This window comes from Sapajus apella, unplaced genomic scaffold (genome assembly GCF_009761245.1).
Source record: "Sapajus apella isolate SASKATOON/1434 unplaced genomic scaffold, GSC_monkey_1.0 scaffold77, whole genome shotgun sequence".
NCBI classification, from domain to species: Eukaryota; Metazoa; Chordata; class Mammalia; order Primates; family Cebidae; genus Sapajus; species Sapajus apella.
This window is the reverse complement of record NW_022437017.1, coordinates 1,752,725-1,774,355: the sequence shown is the minus strand read 5'-3', so window position 1 is coordinate 1,774,355 and position 21,631 is coordinate 1,752,725. Positions and strand designations below refer to the sequence as shown.

The window sequence follows — 21,631 nt, the reverse complement described above, 5'->3', positions numbered from 1 at the left end:
CCCTTTTAGACCCCGGGCCAGCCTATGATGGGCCACACACTTACAGGTGCTGAAGCCAATGAGGGCCTTTTCACCTCCATCAAAGCCAGTGATCCACCATTCATTTATGGGGCCAAGATTTTTGCCATTAACACCACCTAGAGCAGAAAAAGAAAGTTTCCCCAAAGGAAATGGCCTAAGGGCTCTGACTCACATCTCAAACCCAGGAGGGTACAGAGGCCCTCCAAGTGCCCAGCTCAGCAGACATCCCATCAGCCAGGTCAGTGCTCCTCAGTCACCAGGGTGACTTGGCCTACAGCTGTTCCTGGCACAAAGTCTCATGCTCTAATTTTAAAAGGCAGTAGCTCCAGCTGAATATTGCTTTGTATGTTTCTATTTATATATGTGTGTGTATTAATATTATTTTTTTGTACAGGCAGGCTCTTGCTATGTTGCCCAGGTTGGTCTTAAACGATCCTCTGGCCTCAGACCTCTGAAATCCTTGAATTTCAGATGTGAGTCGCCATGCCTGGCTGTTTTTAAAGTGTACCCAAACATAATCCTGGACCATTCCACTTACCTTCAAGAGATGGGTCATCATCATAGATTGGTTTTGCTGAACCAGAAAAGAAGAGTTCGATATTCTTCTCGATGAGGCCAGTGTCGATGGGACACAGGTGACCATGCTTACAGTACACGCTAGACAGGAAACAAGGCACACACTTACCAGCTAAGCCTTGAAGGCAGGTCATGGTGTAGAGTTCAGATCAGGTACCAGGAAATGAGACAATGCAAGTCCGACACTTACGGTTTGTTTTTGAGACGGAGTCTTGCTCTGTCCCCCAGGCTGGAGTGCAGTGGCACAATCTTGGCTCACTGCAACCTCTCCACCTTCTAGGTTCAAGTATCTCTCCTGCCTCAGCCTTCTGAGTAGCTGGGATTACAGGCCCGTGCCACCATGCCCAGCTAATTTTTGTATTTTTAGTAGTGACAGGGTTTCACTATGTTGGCTAGGCTGGTTTCAAACTCCTGACCTCCAGTGATCCACCTGCCTTGGCCTCCCAAAGTGCTGGGATTACAGGTGTGAGCCACCGTGTCCAGCCCCGATGCTCATTTTTTGGTTGCGGAACACTAGATTAAGACAGTGTTATATCACCCAGAGTTTCTACCTTATTCTCCCACCCAAGCATCAAGGGTATATGTGTTTGCAAGAGCAATACCAAGAGATCAGACTTACAGTGTGGGAAATAGTGGTTTCTAGAACTCTCCACTATGCTGCGCAGCCACCACCTCTATTCAGCTGCAGGACATTTCCGTCACTCAGACGTTAATAAAGCCTCATTCCCATTAAGCAGCATCTCTCCAGACTCCTCCCAACTGGCCCCTGAACCCCAACCCTCTGCAACCACCAATCTGCTTTATATATCTATGAATACTCTTATTTAAGATACCTCGTATATGGTTAATTTTATATCATATGAGTTAGATCTCAATTTAAAAAAGAAAGCAGGTTACAGAACAGTGTGGAAAAAGGATGTGGGAGGGAAGGATTTCTGTCTCCTTTTGGGCATAAATCTCCAACACGGTGTGGGGGGCACCCTTGACATTTGGGAGCACGTTTCTTAGGGAAGACAAAGAGACCAGATGTCAAACTTAAGGAAAAAGATGTGAACTGGGGGTTCTGCTCACGAACCTACTCATCTAGACACAAAGGCCATACCCCCTCCCAGCCGAAGGTGCTGGGTTATCCTCAGAGCCCCTATGTAGGGGTCTGCACAGGTGTCTGGACAACACCCCTCACAACACTCACTTAGCTTTGTGCCTTGGAGACCAGAAATGCTCAAACAAAAAACGAACACCTCCAGTGGAGCTCCCCTACTGTGTGCCAGGCATGGCAGACAGAAGAGATGGCAGCCCCGCCCTTAGGATGAAAAGCCCAGAAGAAGAGACAGACGGATAAAGACAGCGAGGATCAACGGAGGGCCAACAGAGGAGGGGATCCTGCTCCCCACTGCACAGATGAGCCGGAGGCTCTCTTCATACAGGAGACACATAGGGGAGAGAAGCTCTAAATCCCAGGCAGGGGCAGGACCCACCAGTTCCCAGGCCAGACCCCACCCATGACTGGCTTCCATGCGCCACTTTCAGGTCAAGTACAGCAGTACGGAGAGTCCCTAAATAACCCAGGCAGTCCAGCTCCAGTAGAGAAGGAATATGACTTCTGGGAACTGTCCCCCACGCCACCATCCCACCCTTCAGGAACGAATCTATGACAGACCTCAACTCAGGGAGGAAGCTGAGACACTCAGGCCTCTGACAGCCCCAGCCCCAGGCTCCCCTAAGTCTCTGTCCTGATGAAGGCCAGAGGCAGGCCCGACAGTGTGCTTGCCAGCTCTGCCCACCACAGGACGCCTCATTCGCACCAACAAGAAGAGGTGTGTGGCCCTGCTTTGGGCCAGGCCTAGGGGGCTAGTGGTTGCTGGTAAACGCAACAACATCTCTATCTGGATCAGGATCCCAAAGAAGGAGAGGGAGGGAAGCCACCATCAGCCAAGCACAGAGAGCGTGTAGATGCCTTCCAAGCGGGTGCAGGAACTGCTACTGGGGGTGCTTCCAACAGGGGCCCCCAAGGCACTCCCCCTCCCGTTCACAGAGACGGAAAACACCACCCAGGCCTAAAAGGAGGCAGGGCCATTCCTGGAGCTGAGGCATTTCCCACAAAGAACAACGTGAAGCCCTGGAGGGTAACTGCACCCACAGGGAAAGGGAAAAAAATAGGCCGGGAATGCCTGAGAGCCCTGGGCCTCTGCCCACTCAAGAGCTGAGGTGAGCCTTGGCGAAGGTATGGGCTGGACGCTCCAGGCACCCTCCCTCAGAGGACACTAAAGCCCTATGTGGGCCCCAACCCACCAACCACCACACCAGCCTCGCCATTCACCTTCCACAGCTGGCACAGGCCCCTCCGAGCCCTGGTACTCATGCCCCCTTCTACCTGGAGGGCCCCACTCTGCCATCCCCTGGGCTGCTTCTCTTGCAGGTCACCAAGGCCTTTACTGAAGTCATTGCCTCTCCTGTCTTAACAGAACTTATTCCTCCCACTCATTCTCTCTGCATGGCACCAGGCTTTTTAAATCTGTCATGGTTGTGACTACCTGACAGGTACCACGGAGCCAGCTCCATAAAGCAGAACCTGAGCAGCTACATCCATAACACCTAGATCACTGGTACCTAGCACAGAGTAGGCCTTCATCTCAGTGTGTGACCTTCAGGGTGTGGGCAGAATGGAAAGGTAATATATGTAGTATAAAAACCTAAAAACTAAACCAAAACAAAAAAGAACCAGCAAAGGTCTACTGTCCCTTCACCAGCTTTCCACAGTGGCTCTCTGAGACGGAGTCTCACTCTGTCACCCAGGCTGGAGTGCAATGGCACCATCTTGGCTCACTGCAACCTCCACCTCCCGAGTTCAAGAAATTCTCCTGCCTCAGCCTCCCGAGTAACTGGGATTACAGGTGCGCACCACCACCCTCGGCTACTTTTTGTATTTTTAGTACAGACAGGGTTTCACTGTGTTGGCCAGGCTGGTCTCTAACTCCTGACCTCAAGTGATCTGCCTGCCTCAGCATCCTGAAGTGCTGGTATAGGAGTGAGCCACTGCATCCAGCCCTCCACGTTGGCTCTTAACCAAGAAGTGTTAGCTTAAGACATGTTGTAGGTCAGGCACTAAAAGATGTCACCAGAATCATAAGCCCGTAGGGGCCTCTGGGGAAGTGCCTCCTCCCACAAAGCAAACATGCACACCAAAGTGCAATTACCTGAAGCACGTTAGTTTGTGTTGGGGAAGTGCCTCGTAACTCTCAAAGCCGGACTCATTGGCGTCAAAGATGGACAGCTTCTCATTTGTCAGCATCTGCGGCTCATCCACCTGAAGGACATGGGGCTGGTGAGCAGAAGGACAAGGGACGGGCGGTGGAAGGCTGGGAAGAGAGCTGCACGTACCGCATCTGGTGGGTGCTGCCCATATTTGAGGTCGGGGTCGTCCAGGTACTGACCGCACTGAATGCACTTGGGAGGGTGGGTCTGTAGGAGCAGGAACACAGATGACGGCGCTCAGAAAGCCGCTCCCAGCCACCTCGTGAGCACCGCCACCAGCTTTATTCCCATCCAGGCATGTACCTTAGAGCTGACTACTGTTTTGGTGCGAGCCATTTTTTTCTCCGTCCTGGGGGAAAAAGCACAAGATCATTTAATAGTTTCAGAAAATATCAACATCGCCCCTGTGAGGTTTCTGCCTGAGGTACCTGGCACAGGGAGGCCCTGGCTGCTGTGAGGCCCAGGTACGAGGTCACAGTGGCTCTTCGCCACAAGGCCGTCCTGCCTGACGCAGCTTGGTCCCATGTTCACCAACCCAATCCAAAATGAGCCAAAAGTTGCTCCCCAAGGTTGCTCTGGCAATTACTAAAACCCCTTCCCTTTTCTTCTAGAACCATAATTTTAACATTACCATCAGCTTTGGATAATGCCAGGAATAAATTCTTACGGTTCTTTGGGGGTCGTTTTGCGTCTCTTCTCCTCCTGCAGGGAAAACAGGAGTAAAGGATACAAGAGCGTTTTACGCCCAGATAGTGCTTTGGTCTTAAGAACTTTGTGTATGTGATTATCATAAAACAGACAGATGGGGAGGGAGGCAGTGAGAGGACCAGCAGGTGTGCTCTTACTCACTCCACCACCTGAACTTGTATAATCAAAAATCTTATAGCCAGGCCTGGCATGGTGGCTCATGCCTGGAATCCCAGCACTCTGGGTGGCCAAAGCACACAGATCATTTAAGGTTGGAAGTTCCAGACCAGCCTGGCCAACAGGGCGAAATCACGTCTCTATTAAAAATAAGATTAGCCAGACATGATGGCGGGCACCTGCAATCCCAGATACTCAAGAGGCTGAGGCAGAAGAATGGCTTGAACCCAGGAGGAGGAGGTTGCAGTGAGTCAAAATCCTGCCACTGCACTCCAGCCTGAGGGCAGAGTAAGATTCCATCTCAAAAAAACCCAAACAAACCAACCAAAAAAAACCACATTAGATGGGAAGCTGAGAGGACTTTGTGGATGGGTCAGGCGGACAGTACATTAACTCAACAATCAGTTTCACCAAGAAAGACAACTGTGCTTCCTGTGTGATGCAGAACACACACAGCACTATTTCAAAAGTTCTATAGAGAACAACAACAAAGCATGTGCTCAAGCAGCCTGCAGCAGACAGGGCTACAGGGAGACGTGACAGGCAAAGTCCAGAACCCCAGAAACTACAGATAACCTTCCACAAGTTACAAGTATATGAAGGTGTGGGAGAACTACAGATGAAACATTTAGGGTACTTCTCAACCAAATCCATTATATAAACCTTGTTTGGGTCCTGATTCAAATAAAATGTCAAAAACAAACAGACCAGGCACAAGTGGCCCATGCCTGTAATCCCAGCACCTTGGGAGGCCAAGGCAGAAGGATCACTTAAGGCCAGAAGTTCAAGACCAGCCTGGGCAACATGAAAAATAAAGCAAAAGAAAAATAAGGCCTTTACCTTTTCATCCTCATCTTTTTCATCAGAAATCTGTGGACTTGCTTTTTCAGGTTCTTTTTCTTCAGGCCTCCGTTTGGCAGCTCTGCAGGTGAACAGATACACAGCAAGCAGCAGCTTAGAAACACTAACCACATCACCAACTAACACGGAAAATGACAAACTAATGCCTCCCCAGGGGAAAGCAAGATACCCATGGGAGCCCTACAGGCACACTGCCGGCTTGTCATCCTGAGAAGAGGCCTTCAGAGGCCCCAGGGTCCCTGCACCTGTCTACGTCACCACAGGTTTCTAGAACAGGCATTTATTTTATTTATTTTTTTTGAAACAGTTTCACTCCTATCATCCAGGCCAGAGTGCAGTGGCACAATCTTGGCTCACTGCAACCTCTGCCTCCTGGCTTCAAGCGATTCTCCTGCCTCAGCTTCCCAAGTAGCTGAGATTACAGGCGCCTGCCACCACACCCAGCTAATTTTTCTATTTTTAGTAGAGACAGCGTTTCACCATGTTGGCCAGGCTGGTCTCGAACTCCCAACCTCAGGTGATTCACGCCTCAGCCTCCCCAAGTGCTGGGATTACAGGCGTTAGCCACCACACTCAGCCTAGCACAGGCCTTCTGCTGGTTTAGACGACACAAAGGCACAAGCATTTTAACCACTTACAGATCTTTGGGTTGACTTCTGTGCTTCTTCTCATCCTAATAGAGAAAAATAGAAACGAGGTAGAGAGATGAAGAAGGGAAAAAATTAGTTTCTGAGCCAGAGTGAGACAAAATGCAAACAGCAAAAATTACAGGTTATGGATCCCAGCACTGTGGAGCTGGAGGACAGGCAGGCCTAGGAAGATCTACCGGGTACACAGGAGGCTTCACTTCCCCCACTTAGTTTCCTACCGGATACAAACAAGCGAGCACTAAACCACCTCCTAGACTAGGGCTTGGCAAACTGTTTTTGAAAGAGCCAGAGGATAAGTATTTTCAGCTTTGCCGACCACATGGTCTGTGTCAGGATGATCGGTCTCTGCCACAGTAGCACAACAGCACCCACAGGCAAAATGTAAATGAAAAGCATGGCTCTGTTCCAATAAAACTTTATTTACAGGCTGTGTACAGTGGCGTGCACCTGTAATCCCCGCACTTTGGGAGGTTAAAGTGGGAGGATTGCTTCAGGCCAGGAGCTCGAGGCCAGCCTGGGCAACACAGTGAGACCCCGTCTCTACAAAAAAATAATTTCTTTTTTTGAGATGGAGTTTTGCTTTTGTTGCCTAGGCTGGAATACAATGGCATGATCTCGGTTTACTGCAACCTCTGTCTTCTGGGTTCAAGCTCTTCTCCTGCCTCAGTCTCCCAAGTAGCTGGGATTACAGGCACACACCACCATGCCCAGCTAATTTTGTATTTTTAGTAGAAATGAAGTTTCACCATCTTAGCCAGGCTAGTCTCGAACTCCTGACCTTAACTGACCTGCCTTCCTCAGCCTTCCAAGGTGCTGGGATTATAGGCATGAGCCACCATGCCGGCCCTCACATCCCTTTCTACCAGGAGGCAAAAGTGCTGGCAGTGTGAGCACAGGCCCCTGCCAGTTTCTGATAGAGGGCAAGGAGTAATGTGATTAGGCAACTAAGCTTTCTCCAGTCTGAAGGGATCCCAGGCAAGTACCAACAGTAAGGTGACCAATATCTGGACAGAAGAGGTGAGGGACAGTAAGGCGTCACAGTGGGAGGCTGGAGGCCATACCAAAGTTCCCCTGTTACGGGGTGAGGATGGAGGCCCACTGGCGGCCAGGTCAGAAGTCAGGGTACTGGCCACCCACCAAGCCCGTAACTTTGGGCTCCACTCCCTAGAACACAACAGGCAGAAACCCATAGAGACCCTCTTGGTGTCTTCAGCCTCTCTTAGATAGGGATGCGCCGCCTCTCGCCGCCCCCCCCGCCCACCAATGACCTAGCTCCCCCCTTCCCTAGCGTTCAGGCAGGAGAGCCTGCAGCCCACCTGGCCGTCCTGTACTTTGACAGAGGCCCAGCTGTGCTCCACATGACGCTTTAGGGTTTAAATGTATGCACTTGGCTGAACTAGACTGGGGAGGCTGGCAGGGGGAGAGCTAGTCTCCGATAAATGTAGGAGGCTGGTAAAAAAATCGAGGTGTGGCTGACAAGTGCGTCAGAGCTGACATGTATCAAGGCTTCTCGGCAATTAGGCCTCAAGAGAGTATGATTCACACACGTCTCAGCCCAGGCGCACACAGACCCTCTCTAGGGCAAATGAGAGGACAACTGTGTTCACTGGGCATTGGGCACAGGGATGTAGCCACAAATCCCAGCCCCCAGACAGAGAAAAAGAATCTGGACAGCCCCATGGAGCCTGGGTGGATGGGGCTGGACTTGAACCCAGAGCCCCATCCTGCAACCTCCCGCCCAACCGAACAGGAGCAGAAGAATAAGGGGGAGTTCAGAAACAAAGATCCCACCCTTACTTTCTCCTCTCCATCTTCATCCACATCAGCATACATGCCTGCCCTGGCTTCTCTGTCCGGCTCCTCCTTCCATTTTTGTTTGGGTGTTCTATCATAGAAGACAACACACGCGCAGGCTTGGTCAGCTCGGGGACCCTGCACCGGGACCAACAGGCTCCCAGGGCTGACAGAGGCTCCCCTCCAGGTTCAGAGGACAGGTGGCCTCTTCACTGCAGGAAACTGAGGGCATTTACTACTACGTCAGGACTCATGGTCCTCAAGAACACCTTCAACACCCCACCTAAATGTTGGTCAGAGATGCAAAAAAACAGAAAAGGGAATGCCCTGATTTCTGTGGCCTGATGGGAACCCAGCCTGCAGTGGAGGAAGACTCATAACTGGCCTGCCCAGGTTTAGCAGAGCTGGGCTGATATGCGATCTGTCAGTCAGTGACTAGACAGCTGACTACACATGGGTCTGAGTCTTCACCTCTCCCTCTGCCATGGCCCTGCCGCTCAGGAGGGGTATTCTGCCCACCTCTGGATTCAGGCTTAGTCTCAACATCTGCTTCAGCTAATTGTTTTTTTTTTTTCCCCCAAGATGGAGTCTTGCTCTGTCACCCAGGCTGGAGTGCAGTGTTATGATCTCAGTTCACTGCAATCTCCACCTCCCTGGTTCAAGTGATTCTCCTGCCCCAGGCTCCCAAGTAGCTGGGACCATGCACCACCATGCCTGGCTAATTTTTTTGTATTTTTAATAGAGACCATGTTGGCCAGGCTGATCTTGAACTCCTGACCTCAAGTGATCTACCTGCCTCAGTCTCCCTAACTACTGGGATTATAGGTGTGAGCTATTGCACCCGGCCCAATTTTTTTTTCAACAGAGGTTTGAAAAAGTGCTACTTTCACTTTTGCCCTCATGCCCTTGCACAGCCACAAGCATCTATCCAGGCTGGCCAAGTAGTGAAGGCAGAGGTAGGTCAGCCCAGCCACCCCCATTAAGCCAGCTCAAGATCAGTCAACAGCCACCAAGCCGCAGACAGGCAAGCTTGACAAATGCACACTGTTCTAGGCCTCTGGCCTTGGGGCCATTTGTCACACAGCATTTTCACGGCGATAGGTAACTGACACAGCTGCTCACTCGATGGCCTTTCACTACCACACGACACACAGCTGTGTGACCAACCCTGAGGAGGGCCCAGGGGTCAGGAGGAACAAAATCGAAGACAAAGTCACCCTGTAATCCCAGCAGTTTGGGAGGCTGAAGGAGGAGGGTCACCTGAGGTCAGGAGCTCAAGATCAGCCTGGCCAATATGGCGAAATGCTGTCTCTGGATTCAGGCTCAGTCTCAACATTTGCTTCAGCTAATTGTTTTTTCTTTTTCTTTTGAGATGGAGTCTCACTATGTCGCCCAGGCTGGAGTGCAGTGGTGTGATCTTGGCTCACTGCAATCTCCACCTCCCAGGTTCAAGTGATTCTCCTACCTTGGTCTCCCAAGTAGCTGGGACCACAGGCATGATCCACCATGCCCGGCTAATTTTTTTGTACTTTTGTTTTTAAGTGTTATTTTTAAATTTAGTATTTTTAAATATTAAATATTTGTGTCTTTTTATTTTTAATTTGTATTTTGTATTTTTGAAAACAAAAATTAGCTGGGTATGGTGGTATGTGCCTATAGTCCCAGTTACTTAGGAGGCTGAGACAGGAGAATCGCTTGAGCCCGGGAGGTAGAGGTTGCAGTGAGCCAAGATCACGCCACTGCACACCAGCCTGGGTGACAGAGCGAGATTCCTTCCCAAAATAAAGTTACAATTAAAGAAGCTAACTTCAGCCTTCACTGCAGGGCAGTCTCGCCTTTCACAAGTAGAAGTTGCCCAAATAAGAGGTGTATAATTAGTGCCCATTGTTCCACACCAACACGTTACTTTACCAGAATACTTAGGCTAGCAATTCAGTTTCACAACATAAAACACAAAGGCAGGTTCGCTGTACTTACAGTTCTTTGGTTTGACTCCGGAGTCTCTTGTCTTCCTAAGTTGGGGGGAAAAAAGACACGTTAATTTTTTTTTATTTTGTTTGGATCTATTAAAGTGTCCTATGGAAATAAAACACCTGAACTTATCCTAGAGTCCAGTGGTGGGAGTAAAGACAGTCTACCAGCCAGGCACAGCGGCTGACACCTGTCCTCTCAGAACTCTGAGAGGCTGAAGTGGGAGGATCACTTGTGCCCAGGTGTTCAAGACAGCACTTTTCTTCGTCAGTGGGGTAAGTAGAAAGGAAATGAAACTTTTAGAAAGGAGATGCTACAACACTGCTATTTAAGTATTTTTACTTCAAAATTCTTCTGCCACCTGTCATCAGTAAGTGTTGATGGCCTCACAGAAAGTACCCTTATTACAGATCTCCACTTTCCATATAAAGGAATGAAGTAGGATGGCCCAATCTGGAAAGTAGCTCCAACACAACAACACATCCAGTGAGACTGCATTTATTCATTTATTTATGAGATGGTGCCTCACTCTGTCACCCAGGCAGAGGACAGCAGTGCAATCTTGGCTCACTGTAACCTTTACCTCCTAGGTTCAAGCAATTCTCCTGCCTCGGCCTCCCAAGCAGCTGAATTTACAGGTGCACACCACCATGCCCGGCTTATTTTTTATTTTTGGTAGAGATGGGGCCAGATTAGTCTTGAATTCAAGTGATCTATTCACTTCAGTCTCCCAAAGTGCTGGCATTACAGGCATGAGCCACCACACCCAGCCTGAGGCTGCATTTAAAGAACCAGACATGGCCCAGCATGATGGCCCACACTTCTAATCCCAGCACTTTGGGAGGCTGAGGTGGGTGGATCATGAGGTCAAGAGATCGAGACAATCTTGGTCAACATGGTGAAACCCTGTATATATTCAAAATACGAAAATTAGCTGGGTGTGGTGGCGGGCGCCAATAATCCGAGTTACTCAGGCGGCTGAGGCAGGAGAATCGCTTGAACCTGGGAGGCAGAAACTGCAGTGAGCCAAGATAGCACCACTGCACTCTAACCTGGTAACAAAGCAAGACTGTCTCAAAAACAAACAACAACAACAACAAAACTAGATACATCTTGCCATAGAAGAACCAGGCAAAGCAAATCCGACCCTTGGAAACCCTCCATGTGGTAGTTTGGGAAGAGATCACAAAGGTTGCTGGTATTAAGACACACATGGCAAACCTTCCTACTGCCAGAAAGAGATCCTGCGCGTGTGCCTAAAGGTGAGCGATTTCAATCTTGCCCCAGGTTCCTTCTTTGCGGGGTGGTGGTTGAACTAGCCCATTAGGACTGCTTGTTCTGAAACGAACTCCAGGTATGCACTGATTGCAACTGCTGTCTAATTTAACTAGAATCAGGGTAGGAAAGGTGATCAATGAAAGACCAACCTCGGCTGGGTGCGGTGACTCACGCCTGTAGTCCTAGACTCTGGGAGGCCAAGGTGGGTGAACTCCTGAACCTGAGGTCAGGAGTTTGAGACCAGCCTAGCCAACATGGCGAAACCCCGTCTCTACTAAAAATACAAAAATGAGTCAGGCGTGGTGGCAGGCTCCTATATTCCCAACTACTCGGGAGGCTGAGGCAGGAGAATGGTTTGAACTTGGGAGGCAGAGGTTGCAGTGAGCCGAAATCCCACCACTGTACTCCAACATGAGCAACAAGGGCAAAACTGTCTCCAAAAAAAATAAAAAATTGCATTATCTTAGTTGATTCCCCAATGGACAGCTATCCTTTATCAGCCTCCTGAGAAAGGCACTCACTACCCACCCAAGTTGGTAAGTAATTTCTAGTCTTTTTTTTTTTTTTTTTTTTTTTTTTTTTTTTTTTTTTTTTGAGACAGTCTTCCTTTGTCACCCAGGCTGGATTGCAGTAGGGTAAAAATGGCTCACTGCATCCTCAACCTCCTGAGCTCAGGTCATCTTTCTGCCTCAGCCTCCCAAGACACTGGAACTACAGGCACGTTACATGCTGCACACTCCACCACACCAGGCTAAGTTTTGTATTTTTTGTAGAGACAGGGTCTCACTACATCATCCAGGCTAGTCCTGTACTCTGAGCTCAAGTGATCCACCCACCTCGGACTCCCAAAGTGCTAGGATTTAGGCATAAGCCTCTATGCCTGGCCCTTAGGCATTTAAAAGAAAAAAACAGGATTCAACATCTGTATTGCTTAGAACCTTAGATGCTCAGATTTTACAAAAAAGATGGGGGACTGGGGAAAGAGCTGGTCTGACTTCACAGAGAAAAATGCAATTTTATGTCTGGATGATGCTAAAGAATTTTAGCACCTCCTACGTCTGATAATTAGATCTTCACCAAGATCTCATCAGCCAGAGAAGCAAGTGGGCGAGGTGACAGTCTGAAACTCTGACTAGTTGATTAAGTAGCAAAGGTTGGCCAGTGTGGTGGCTCATGCCTGTAATGCCAGCACTTTGATCGCTGAGGCAGACAGATCATTCAACGTCAGGAGATTGAGACCAGCCTGGCCAATGTTGTGAAACCTCGTCTCTATTAAAAATACAAAAATTAGCCAGGCGTGGTGGTGGGTGCCTATAGTCCTATCTACCCGGAAGGCTGGGACACGAGAATCATTTGAACCTGGGAGGCGCAGGTTGCAATGAACCGAGATCGTACCTCTGCACTCCAGCCTGGGTGACAGAGCGGGAGACTGTCTCAAAAATAAAACAGTAACATACAATAAAATACCACAAAAAAGTAGCAAAGGTTCTCACTATCACAACCTCATAACCCACCTTCCATGTAGAAAACAACGAAAAAACAAGTTTGAAAAGTGTTTTAGGCGGGGCGCAGTGGCTCATGCCTGTAATCCCAGCACTTTGGGAGGCCAAGGTGGGTGTATCACCTCAAGTCAGGAGTTTGAAACCAGCCTGACCAAAATGGTGAAATCCCATCTCTACTAAAAATACAAAATTAGTCAGGTGTGGTGGCAGCCGCCTGAAATCCCAGCTACTCAGGAAGCTGAGGCAAGATAATCACTTAAACCCAGGAGGCGGAGGTTGCAGTGAGCCAAGATCATGACATTGCACTCCAGCCTGGGCGACAGAGCAAGACTCCGTCTCAAAAAAGAAAAGAAAAATTAGCACCTCCTATGTCTGAAAATTAGATCTTTACAAAGATCTTGTCAGCCAGAGAAGCAAGTGGGCAAGGTAACAAACTGAAGCTCTGTGACTAGTTGATAAACTAGCAAAGGTTGGTCGGTATGGTGGCTCATGCCTGTAACCCCAGCACTTTGGTGGCTGAGGCAGGTGGATCATTTGAGGTCAGGAGTTCGAGACCAGCCTGGCCAACATCGTGAATCCCTGTCTATACTAAAAATACAAAAATAAACTGGACGTGGCAGTGGGCACCTGTAGTCCCAGCTACTCGGGAGGCTGGGACATGAGAATCACTTGAAACTGGGAGGCGGAGGTTGCAGTGAGCTGAGATTGCACCTCTGCACTCCAGCTTGGGTGACAGAGCAGGAGACTATCTCAAAAAAACAACCCCCCCCCACACACAGAAAATAAAATAAATACCACAAATAAGTAGCAAAGATCCTCACTATCACAACCTCATAACCCACCTTCCATGTAGAGAACCACCAAAAAACAAGTTTGAAAAGTATTTTAGCCAAAATCAAGACCATTTCGATCACTGGCAAAAGCCATCTTGTTCCTCCACGTTCCCCACACCCTGTCCCTGCGTTCTGAAAAGAAATTGGGATGGTATAGAATTAAAGGAGAATTAACAAACTTGGAGGTGACAGAACTTTACTTTTTCATCTCTTTCTTCTTCCTTTTCAGTGCATGTTCCTGGTTTTACTCTTTCGGGTTCTTCTGCAGGAAGTGGTCTAGCAACTCTGTCAAGCAAAACAGACCCCAAGTGTGAATGCCAAGAGCCTCCCCACAGAAGCTGTTCTTATAAAGCTCCTCTTTCCTACCCCCAAAAGCAACCTTCATTATCTCAGGAGCCCTAACAGAAACATACTTATTTAACATTCAGTAATTGATACAATTTTTACATATGGTTCCAATGTCAGCCATCCTCAATTCACTCCTTCCAAGGAAAGAGGAGAATTCAAATTCAATCTAAACACTAATGATCTGACCCCCAATTCAACATCCTTAATGAGGATATGGTTGCCATGGAAACTCACGATAAAGCTCTTTTTAAACTTTTTTTTTTTGAGACGGAGTCTTGCTCTATCGCCCAGGCTGGAGTGCAGTGGTATGATCTCAGATCACTGTAGCCTCTACCTCCTGGGTTCAAGCAGTCCTCCTGCTTCAGCCTCTGGAGCAGCTGCGATTACAGGCACCCACCACCACACCCAGCTGATTTTTGTATTTTTAGTAGAGACAGGGTTTCTACTAAAGACTATGTTGGTCAGGCTGATCTTAAACTCCTGACCTCAAATGATTAGCTTGCCTCAGTCCCTCCAAAGTGCAGGGATTCCAGGCATGAGCCACTGTGCCCGGCCTTAAACTTTCTGAAACAGCAATTTTGTGATCAAGATTACACAACTCTTAGAAAAAGAAAAGTATAGTAACTATTCTTACCGTTCTTTGGATGTAACTCTACGCCTCTTCTCATCCTGTGTGGAGGGAAAGGAAGAAGAACAAAAAAGGTAAGAATACTGGTTTCAAGGGAAGATCAACACCACAATGTGAATTGAAATATTAACATAGTTGACACAGTTATAACAGGAGTGGAAAAGGAGGGGGCTTGGGTCTTGGGGAGAAGACCTGAGAAACTCTTACTCCGGTATTAATGCCCTACCAATCCCAAAACAAAGGCAGTTCCGAGAAGTAGGCAGGCACACTGCCCATCACTAGAGTTTGCCTAATGATACGACATAAGAGAATCAAAGATTCTCCATCTTGTGTCAGAAATCTGTTTATCTATTTAAAGACCAGTCTGGACAACAGGGGGAAACCCCAAATCTACAAAAAATAGAAAAATTAGCTGAGTGCCATGCGCCTGTAGTCCCAGCTGCTTGGGAGGCTGAGGTGGGAGGATTGCTTGAGCCCAGGAGGTTGAGGCTGTAGCGAGTCATGACTGCGCCACTGCACCCCAACCTGGGTGGCAGAGCGAGACCTGTCTCAAAAACAAAAAAAACAAAAAAACCGGTAATCCCCACACTTTGGGAGGCCAAGATGGGTGGATCACTTGATGTCAGGAGTTTGAGATTAACCTAGCCAACACAGTAAATCCCTATCTCTACTGAAAATATAAAAATTCACTGGGCGTGGTGGCACATGCCTGCAGTCCCAGCTACTCAGAAGGGCTGAGGATGGAGAATCGCTTGAACCTGGGAGGCGGAGGGAGCAGTGAGCCAAGATCATGCCATTGCACTCCATCCTGAGCGACAGAGTGAGACTCTACATCAAAAAAAGCTTAAAAGAAAAAAACCTGGCCAGGCACGGTGGCTCATGCCTGTGATCCCAGCACTTTACATGGCCAAGGTAGGCAGATCACTTGAGCTCAGGAGATCGAGACCAACTTGGGCAACATGGTGAAACCCCATCTCTACTAAAATACAAAATATTAGCTGGGCGTGGTGGTGGGTGCTTATAATCCTAGCTACTCAGGAGACTGAGGCAGGAGAATTGCTTGAGCCTGAAAAGTGGAGGCTGCAGTGAGCCATGATCACGCCACTGCACTCCAGCCTGGGTGATAAGAGCAAAACCTGGTCTCAAAAAAAAAAAAAAAGTTAGAATACATATACATACATATATATATATATATATATATATATATATATATATATATAACACGTATGTATATAAGACTGTCTTCAGACTTGAGCTGTGACATCAATTCTCCCCGGGCTTCTACCTTGCCCCGTGGACTTCAAATTTACCAGCTTTCACAATCTTGTGAGCCACTTCCTCAAAATACATGTCTCTCCTCATAAATATATACTCCAACTATGTACCCACAAAAATAAAATAAAATTATATATACGTACGCACATACACGTGCATATGTATAAACGTATCTATTCATCCATATACACGCATATACATTCGATTGGTCCCATCTCTCTGGAGAGCTCTAGCTAGACAGGGTTTTTACTTGAACAGACCACATATGAGGTCACAATCAAATACACCAAGTTCAGCTGGAGTCAGGAAATGTAAGTTCCAGCCCTACCTTGTCTTTGTCTTCTTCCTTGATGGACTGGTCCAATTTGGCTCTTTCAGACTCTTCCTGAGGTTTCCGTTTGGCAGGGCTGTCACACACAGTGAGGCCGACCATTAGCGTACAAGACCCTAGACCTCCAGCGAGCCTGGAGTGACTGACAGGCCTCCTTCCTCAATGCACTCCCTTAGGGACAGTTCAGGGCATGGATGCCTTCTCTCCCAGCAAGGGCCCTTGTTCACCAGGATGTTGAAAGATGCTTCGGGTTTTTTTTTTTTTTTAATATTTTTAAAGACACAGCTGCGGTTTTGTTGCTCAGGCTGGAGTGCAAAGATGTGATCTTGGCTCACTGCAACCTCTGCCTCCCAGGTTCAAGTGATTCTCCTGCCTCAGCCTCCCCAGTAGCTGGGATTATAGACATGTGCACCACTCTCAGCTAATTTTGTATTTTTAGTAGAGGCAGGGTTTCTCCATGCTGGTCAGGCTGGTCTGGAACTTCTGACTCAGGTGATCCATCCGCCTTTGCCTCCCAAAGTGCTGGGTTACAGATGTGAGCCACCACGCCTGGCACGAGGCTTCAGATTTAAAGTTTCTCTGAATGATGGGCTTAGAATGCTGTCTTGTCATCTTGCAAGTCCTAAGAAATCACGGGTTTCAGAACTGACCAACAGCTGCTGGTGTCAGAGAAGAGGCGTTACACACCTCTCTGATGGAGAGACACAGTACCATCCATAAAGTCAGCCTCAGACCGGGCACAGTTGCTCACGCCTGTATTTCCAGCACTCTGGGAGGCCAAGGCAGGTGGATCACCTGAGTTCAGGAGTTTCAGACCAGGCTGGCCAACATGGTAAAACCCTGTCTCTACCAAAAGTACAAACGTAAGCCAGGGTGGCAGGTACTTTTAATCCCATCTACTCAGGAGGCTGAGGCAGGAGAATTGCTTGAACCCAGGAGGTGGAGGTTGCAGTAAGCCGAGATCATGCCACTGCACTCCAGCCTGGGCAACAGTGCAAGACTCCGTCCCTCCGCCCCCCGCCAAAAAAAAAAAAAAAAAACGCCATAAAAAATAAAAAGCTGGAATGTGATCAGGCCTGTAGTTCTATCTATCACTTTATAGGGAACATAAGACAAAGGGACCTGTGGAACACCACAAGAATGCAATCAGCCCAATCTAAAAACTATTGGACAAATAAATGAATTATTTTTTTTTAAAGATGGGGTTTCACCATGATGGCCAGGCTAGTCTTGAACTCCCGACCTCAGGTGATCCACCCACCTCGGCCTCCCAAAGTGCTAGGGTTACAGGCATGAGCCACCGTGCCCGGCCCCAAATGAATGAATTTCTTCAAGTAAACAGCAAAAAGAGAAGAGAAGGAATTATGGAATTTACAGGAAAATAGGAGGGAAAGAATCTACAACTTTAAGAAACAAGTCAACCAAAGGCTGTTAGTTTGCCACAAAAGCTTGTTCACCACAAAGGAAGAAATGTGAATACCAACTATATATTTGATATTAGGAAATTCTTACATTTTCATAAGGCATCAGAACAGTATTATACTTTGTCTTGTTAAAAAGACTGTTTTGGCCGGGCATGGTGGCTCACTCCTCCCAGCACTTTGGGAGGCCAAGGTGGGCACATCACCTGATGTCAGGATTTCAAGACCAGCCTGCCCAACATGGTGAAACCCCATCTCTACTAAAAATACAAAAATAGCCAGACATGTTGGCATGCACCTGCAATCCCAGCTACTCAGGAAGCTGAGGATGGAGAATCGCTTGAACCCAGGAGGCAGAGGTTGTGTTGCAGTTAACCAAGATTGTGCCGCTGCATTCCTGCCTGGGCGACAGAGTGAGACTCAGTCTCAAAAACAAAAACAAGAAAGACTGTTTGTGAAGGGCATAGTGGCTCACACCTGTAATCCCAGCACTTTGCCACACCAAGGCAGGAAAAGTGCTTGAGCTCAGGAGTTCAAGACCAGCCTGGGCAACATGATGAAACCCAGTCTCTACCAAAAATACACAAAAAATTAACCAGGCATGGTGGCACATGCCTGTGGTCCCAGCTACTCGCAAGGCTGAGGTGAGAGGGTTGCTTGAGGCTGCAAAGAGCCAAGATCATGCCATTGCACTCCAGCCTCGTTAACCAAGCCAGACGTCTCAAAAAAAGACTGTTAAGTGTTAGCAATTATTGCAAAATATAAGTAATAAAGAAAAAGTTGTCAAAAGATATCTCATTGTCTAGAAATATACTGAAATATTTATGGACAAAGTAATCCAGGTGGGGACACACAACACAGGGACATAGATAAAACAATGGCTGTAAGTGGATAACTGTTGGCTTTAGATGATGGGTATTTCAGGGTTCATTATACAAAATTCATGATTTTGTGTACATTTGAACTTTCCTATGTGAGTAAAAACAGGTTAAGGTTTTCAGAAAGGCTATTCATGAATGTCTAGTGAACAGAAGTGCAAGACAAAAACCTATCAACACGGAAGACAGAATTGCCACCTGACACCCTACCAGTTCCATCCCAAAACAGCTGGCCCCTAAAAAAGCCAGCTGCCAATTTATCGGATACTGACCCCTTTGTGAAATGAGATGTGATAGTGGTCTGCCTGGTGCTTTGCCTTGTAATCCTGGGGCTAGGTGAAGGTTCAGCTGTTTAAAGAAAAAAAAAGCATTAACAACAAACAAAAAGCCACTATGAATAGAAATCCCACAGCAATGATGCAGTTAAACATTACCAAGTTATTGCAGGAAACCAGGTTCTGAGGACTAAGCATCTTTGCATTTTTATTCTAGTCAATAACCAGCTTGCTAATATTGACAGTTAGCAGCTGCCAGTTTGCTGAGCCATATCACGTCAGTTATTTGAGGGCCCAAACGCTAAAGAAGGCCAGGAAATAGAACCTCTCCTTACAATATCTAAAGATGAAGTAGGCCAGGTGCTGTGGCTTGTGTCTGTAATCCCAATCCTTTGGGAGGCCGAGGTGGGAAGATCATCTGATCTCAGGTATTCAAGACCAGCCTGGGCAACATGGCAAAACACCATCTCTACTAAAATACAAAAAAGTTAGCTGGGCGTAGTGGTGCACACCTGTAATCCCAGCTACTCAAGAGGCTGAAGCAGCAGAATCACTTGAACCCAGGAGAGGGAGGTTGCAGTGAGCCAAGATCATACCACTGCACTCCAGTTAGGGCAACACAGCAAGACTGTGTCTCAAAAAAATAAAAATAATAAAAATAAAGAGCTGGGTATGGTGGCTTACACCTCTAATCCCAGCACTTTGGGAGGCTGAGGTGGGTGAATCAGCTGAGGTCAGGAGTTTGAGACCAGTCTGGCCAACATGGTTAAACTCCATCTCTACTAAAAATATAAAAACTAGCAGGTGTGATAGCACATGCCTCTAATCCCAGTTACTTCGGAGGCTAAGGATCACTTGAATCTGGGAGGCGGAGGTTGCAGTGAGCTGAGATCATGCCACTTCGCTCCAGCCTGGGCAACAGAGTGAGACTCCGTCTCAAAACTAATTAAAAGGAAAATGAATCGTGCTCTTACGCTTAGTCTCTCCATCAGAATTGCTCCTCCTGGGCGTGCGAGGTTTGGAAACGGGTTTGCGGGGGCTGTTGGCATCTGCCATTCTCACTCTACGGTCTTCACCTCTTACTTGGGTCCCGTTTTCTAGACGTCCATTCACTTCCCGGTTGCAAGCATAAGCACCATTCTCCAAGGACAAATCTTTATTTAAAAGGGATTTGACTTTAGCCAGGTAGCCCTCCTACAGCAGGAAAGGATAATTTAAGCAGCAGTGAATGTAAACAAGTGGCAGTCAAGAGAACAAGGAAACACATTCGTTTCCATCATCATCATCAGGCAACGAGGACAACTGGGGATCGAGCTGCCTCCCTGGTCACATAGAAGTTACAGGGAGGAGACGTTTTTCTAGAGGCTAAGATACTGGAAACTGACTTACCTCAGATAATTCTTCTTTACGTAATTTGGTTTCCAAGTCACATAACTGATTCTTTATTTCTGTTTGCAGAAATTCGTGCAAGAGATTCAATTTCTCCTTCACACATTCCTAAGGGAAGAGTATAGGTTTAGCAGTTCCCACATTCCCAAGCTATTCACTAATGGACTAATACACAAATTACTGAGCTGCCTGGTCACATCACAATGACTGAATGGCAGGCAACGCTGTCTTGGCCAAAAAACTAGTCATGAAACATGTTCAGGGTTATTTCCATTAGGATCACTTCACTCCTGTCTCCAAAGTGGTGAAAAATGGGAAAGTTGGAAGTGAGATGGAGACTTATCATGGTTTATAAGTACAATACTGCGCTTTTGAAAAGTGTTGACTAGGCACAGTAGCTCATGCCTGTAATCCCAGCACTTTGGGAGCTCAAGGCAGATGGATTTCTTTGAGCCCCAGAGTTCAAGGCAGCCTGGGTGACATGACAAAATCCCATCTTTACAAAAAATATAAAAAATTAGCTGTGCGTGATGCCTTGAGCCCACAGTTACAGCTACTTGAGAGGCTGAATGGGAGGATCACTTGAGCCTAGGAGGCAAAGGTTGCACTGAGCTGAGACTGCTACTGCACTCCGGCCTAGGCGACAGAATGAGAACCTATCTCAAAACAACAACAACAACAAAAACACAACACAACAGTGTTACCAGGACAAGTTACAATCCCAAATAGACTGTTTAGTAACTGAGATGGTTAAAAAAAAACTGTTAGCAGTAAATTAGTGCCAACATTTAACAAGACTATCACAATTATCTTTAAAACTTCATGGGAAAAAGTGCCAAATCCACTTCAAGAAAACAAACCTCTTTTTATGAGGCACAAAGCATGTCAGTCACATTTGGTACTAAGAAAAGCTTTAAGGTGGAGATTACCTTTTCTGTTAAGCTGTCTCTTTCCAAATCTTTGAGCCTGAGGGAAAAAAATAGGGGAGAAAACACAAACACTTGTTAAGCAACTTCATTTGCCTGTAAGAATATCACAGTTCTAAGGAAGTTTAATCTGAGAGTCAGAAAAAAATAAGCTGGCTTTTGTCTCTCCACCACTGTCTAGAGTGTCCTACTGAAATGCCTAATGCTAAGAAGTCATCTGATCTGAACAAGGTTCCCCTTTTGGGGGTGATTTTTCTGATGATGAGATTATACAGCATCTCCGTAACAGAATGTATACATATATACATGTCTATGTATATATATGTGTATTCCCAGCACTTGTGGGCGGATCACCACAGGTTGGGAGTTCAAGACCAGCCTGGCCAACATGGAGAAACCCTGTCTCTACTAAAAATACAAAATTAGCTGGGTGTGGTGGCACATGCCTGTAATCCCAGCTACCCGGGAGGCTGAGACAGGAGAATCACTTGAACCGAGGAGGCAGAGGTTTCAGTGAGCCATGATTGTGCCATTGCACTCCAGCCTGGGCAATAA

General features: G+C 47.4%; 1 protein-coding gene across 2 annotated transcripts in view; it reads right to left on the bottom strand.

Moving 5' to 3' along the window:
• The window catches only part of DNMT1 (DNA methyltransferase 1), a 53,337-nt gene that overhangs the window by 21,567 nt on the left and 10,139 nt on the right, over window positions 1-21,631 (bottom strand). The window contains exons 2-18 of one of the 2 annotated variants that reach the window (XM_032251840.1): window positions 21,080-21,116; window positions 20,151-20,258; window positions 19,736-19,955; window positions 18,759-18,834; window positions 16,185-16,263; window positions 14,588-14,622; window positions 13,806-13,890; window positions 9,999-10,033; window positions 8,025-8,112; window positions 6,216-6,250; window positions 5,557-5,638; window positions 4,520-4,554; window positions 4,156-4,201; window positions 3,979-4,059; window positions 3,795-3,904; window positions 560-678; window positions 45-137 (exon numbers count right to left, since the gene is read on the bottom strand). In XM_032251840.1, coding sequence (XP_032107731.1) covers window positions 45-137; window positions 560-678; window positions 3,795-3,904; window positions 3,979-4,059; window positions 4,156-4,201; window positions 4,520-4,554; window positions 5,557-5,638; window positions 6,216-6,250; window positions 8,025-8,112; window positions 9,999-10,033; window positions 13,806-13,890; window positions 14,588-14,622; window positions 16,185-16,263; window positions 18,759-18,834; window positions 19,736-19,955; window positions 20,151-20,258; window positions 21,080-21,116 — 1,364 coding nt within the window. Of the gene's footprint in view, window positions 1-44; window positions 138-559; window positions 679-3,794; window positions 3,905-3,978; window positions 4,060-4,155; window positions 4,202-4,519; window positions 4,555-5,556; window positions 5,639-6,215; window positions 6,251-8,024; window positions 8,113-9,998; window positions 10,034-13,805; window positions 13,891-14,587; window positions 14,623-16,184; window positions 16,264-18,758; window positions 18,835-19,735; window positions 19,956-20,150; window positions 20,259-21,079; window positions 21,117-21,631 lie in introns of those variants that run through there. The other variant, XM_032251841.1, reaches the window with a different exon arrangement.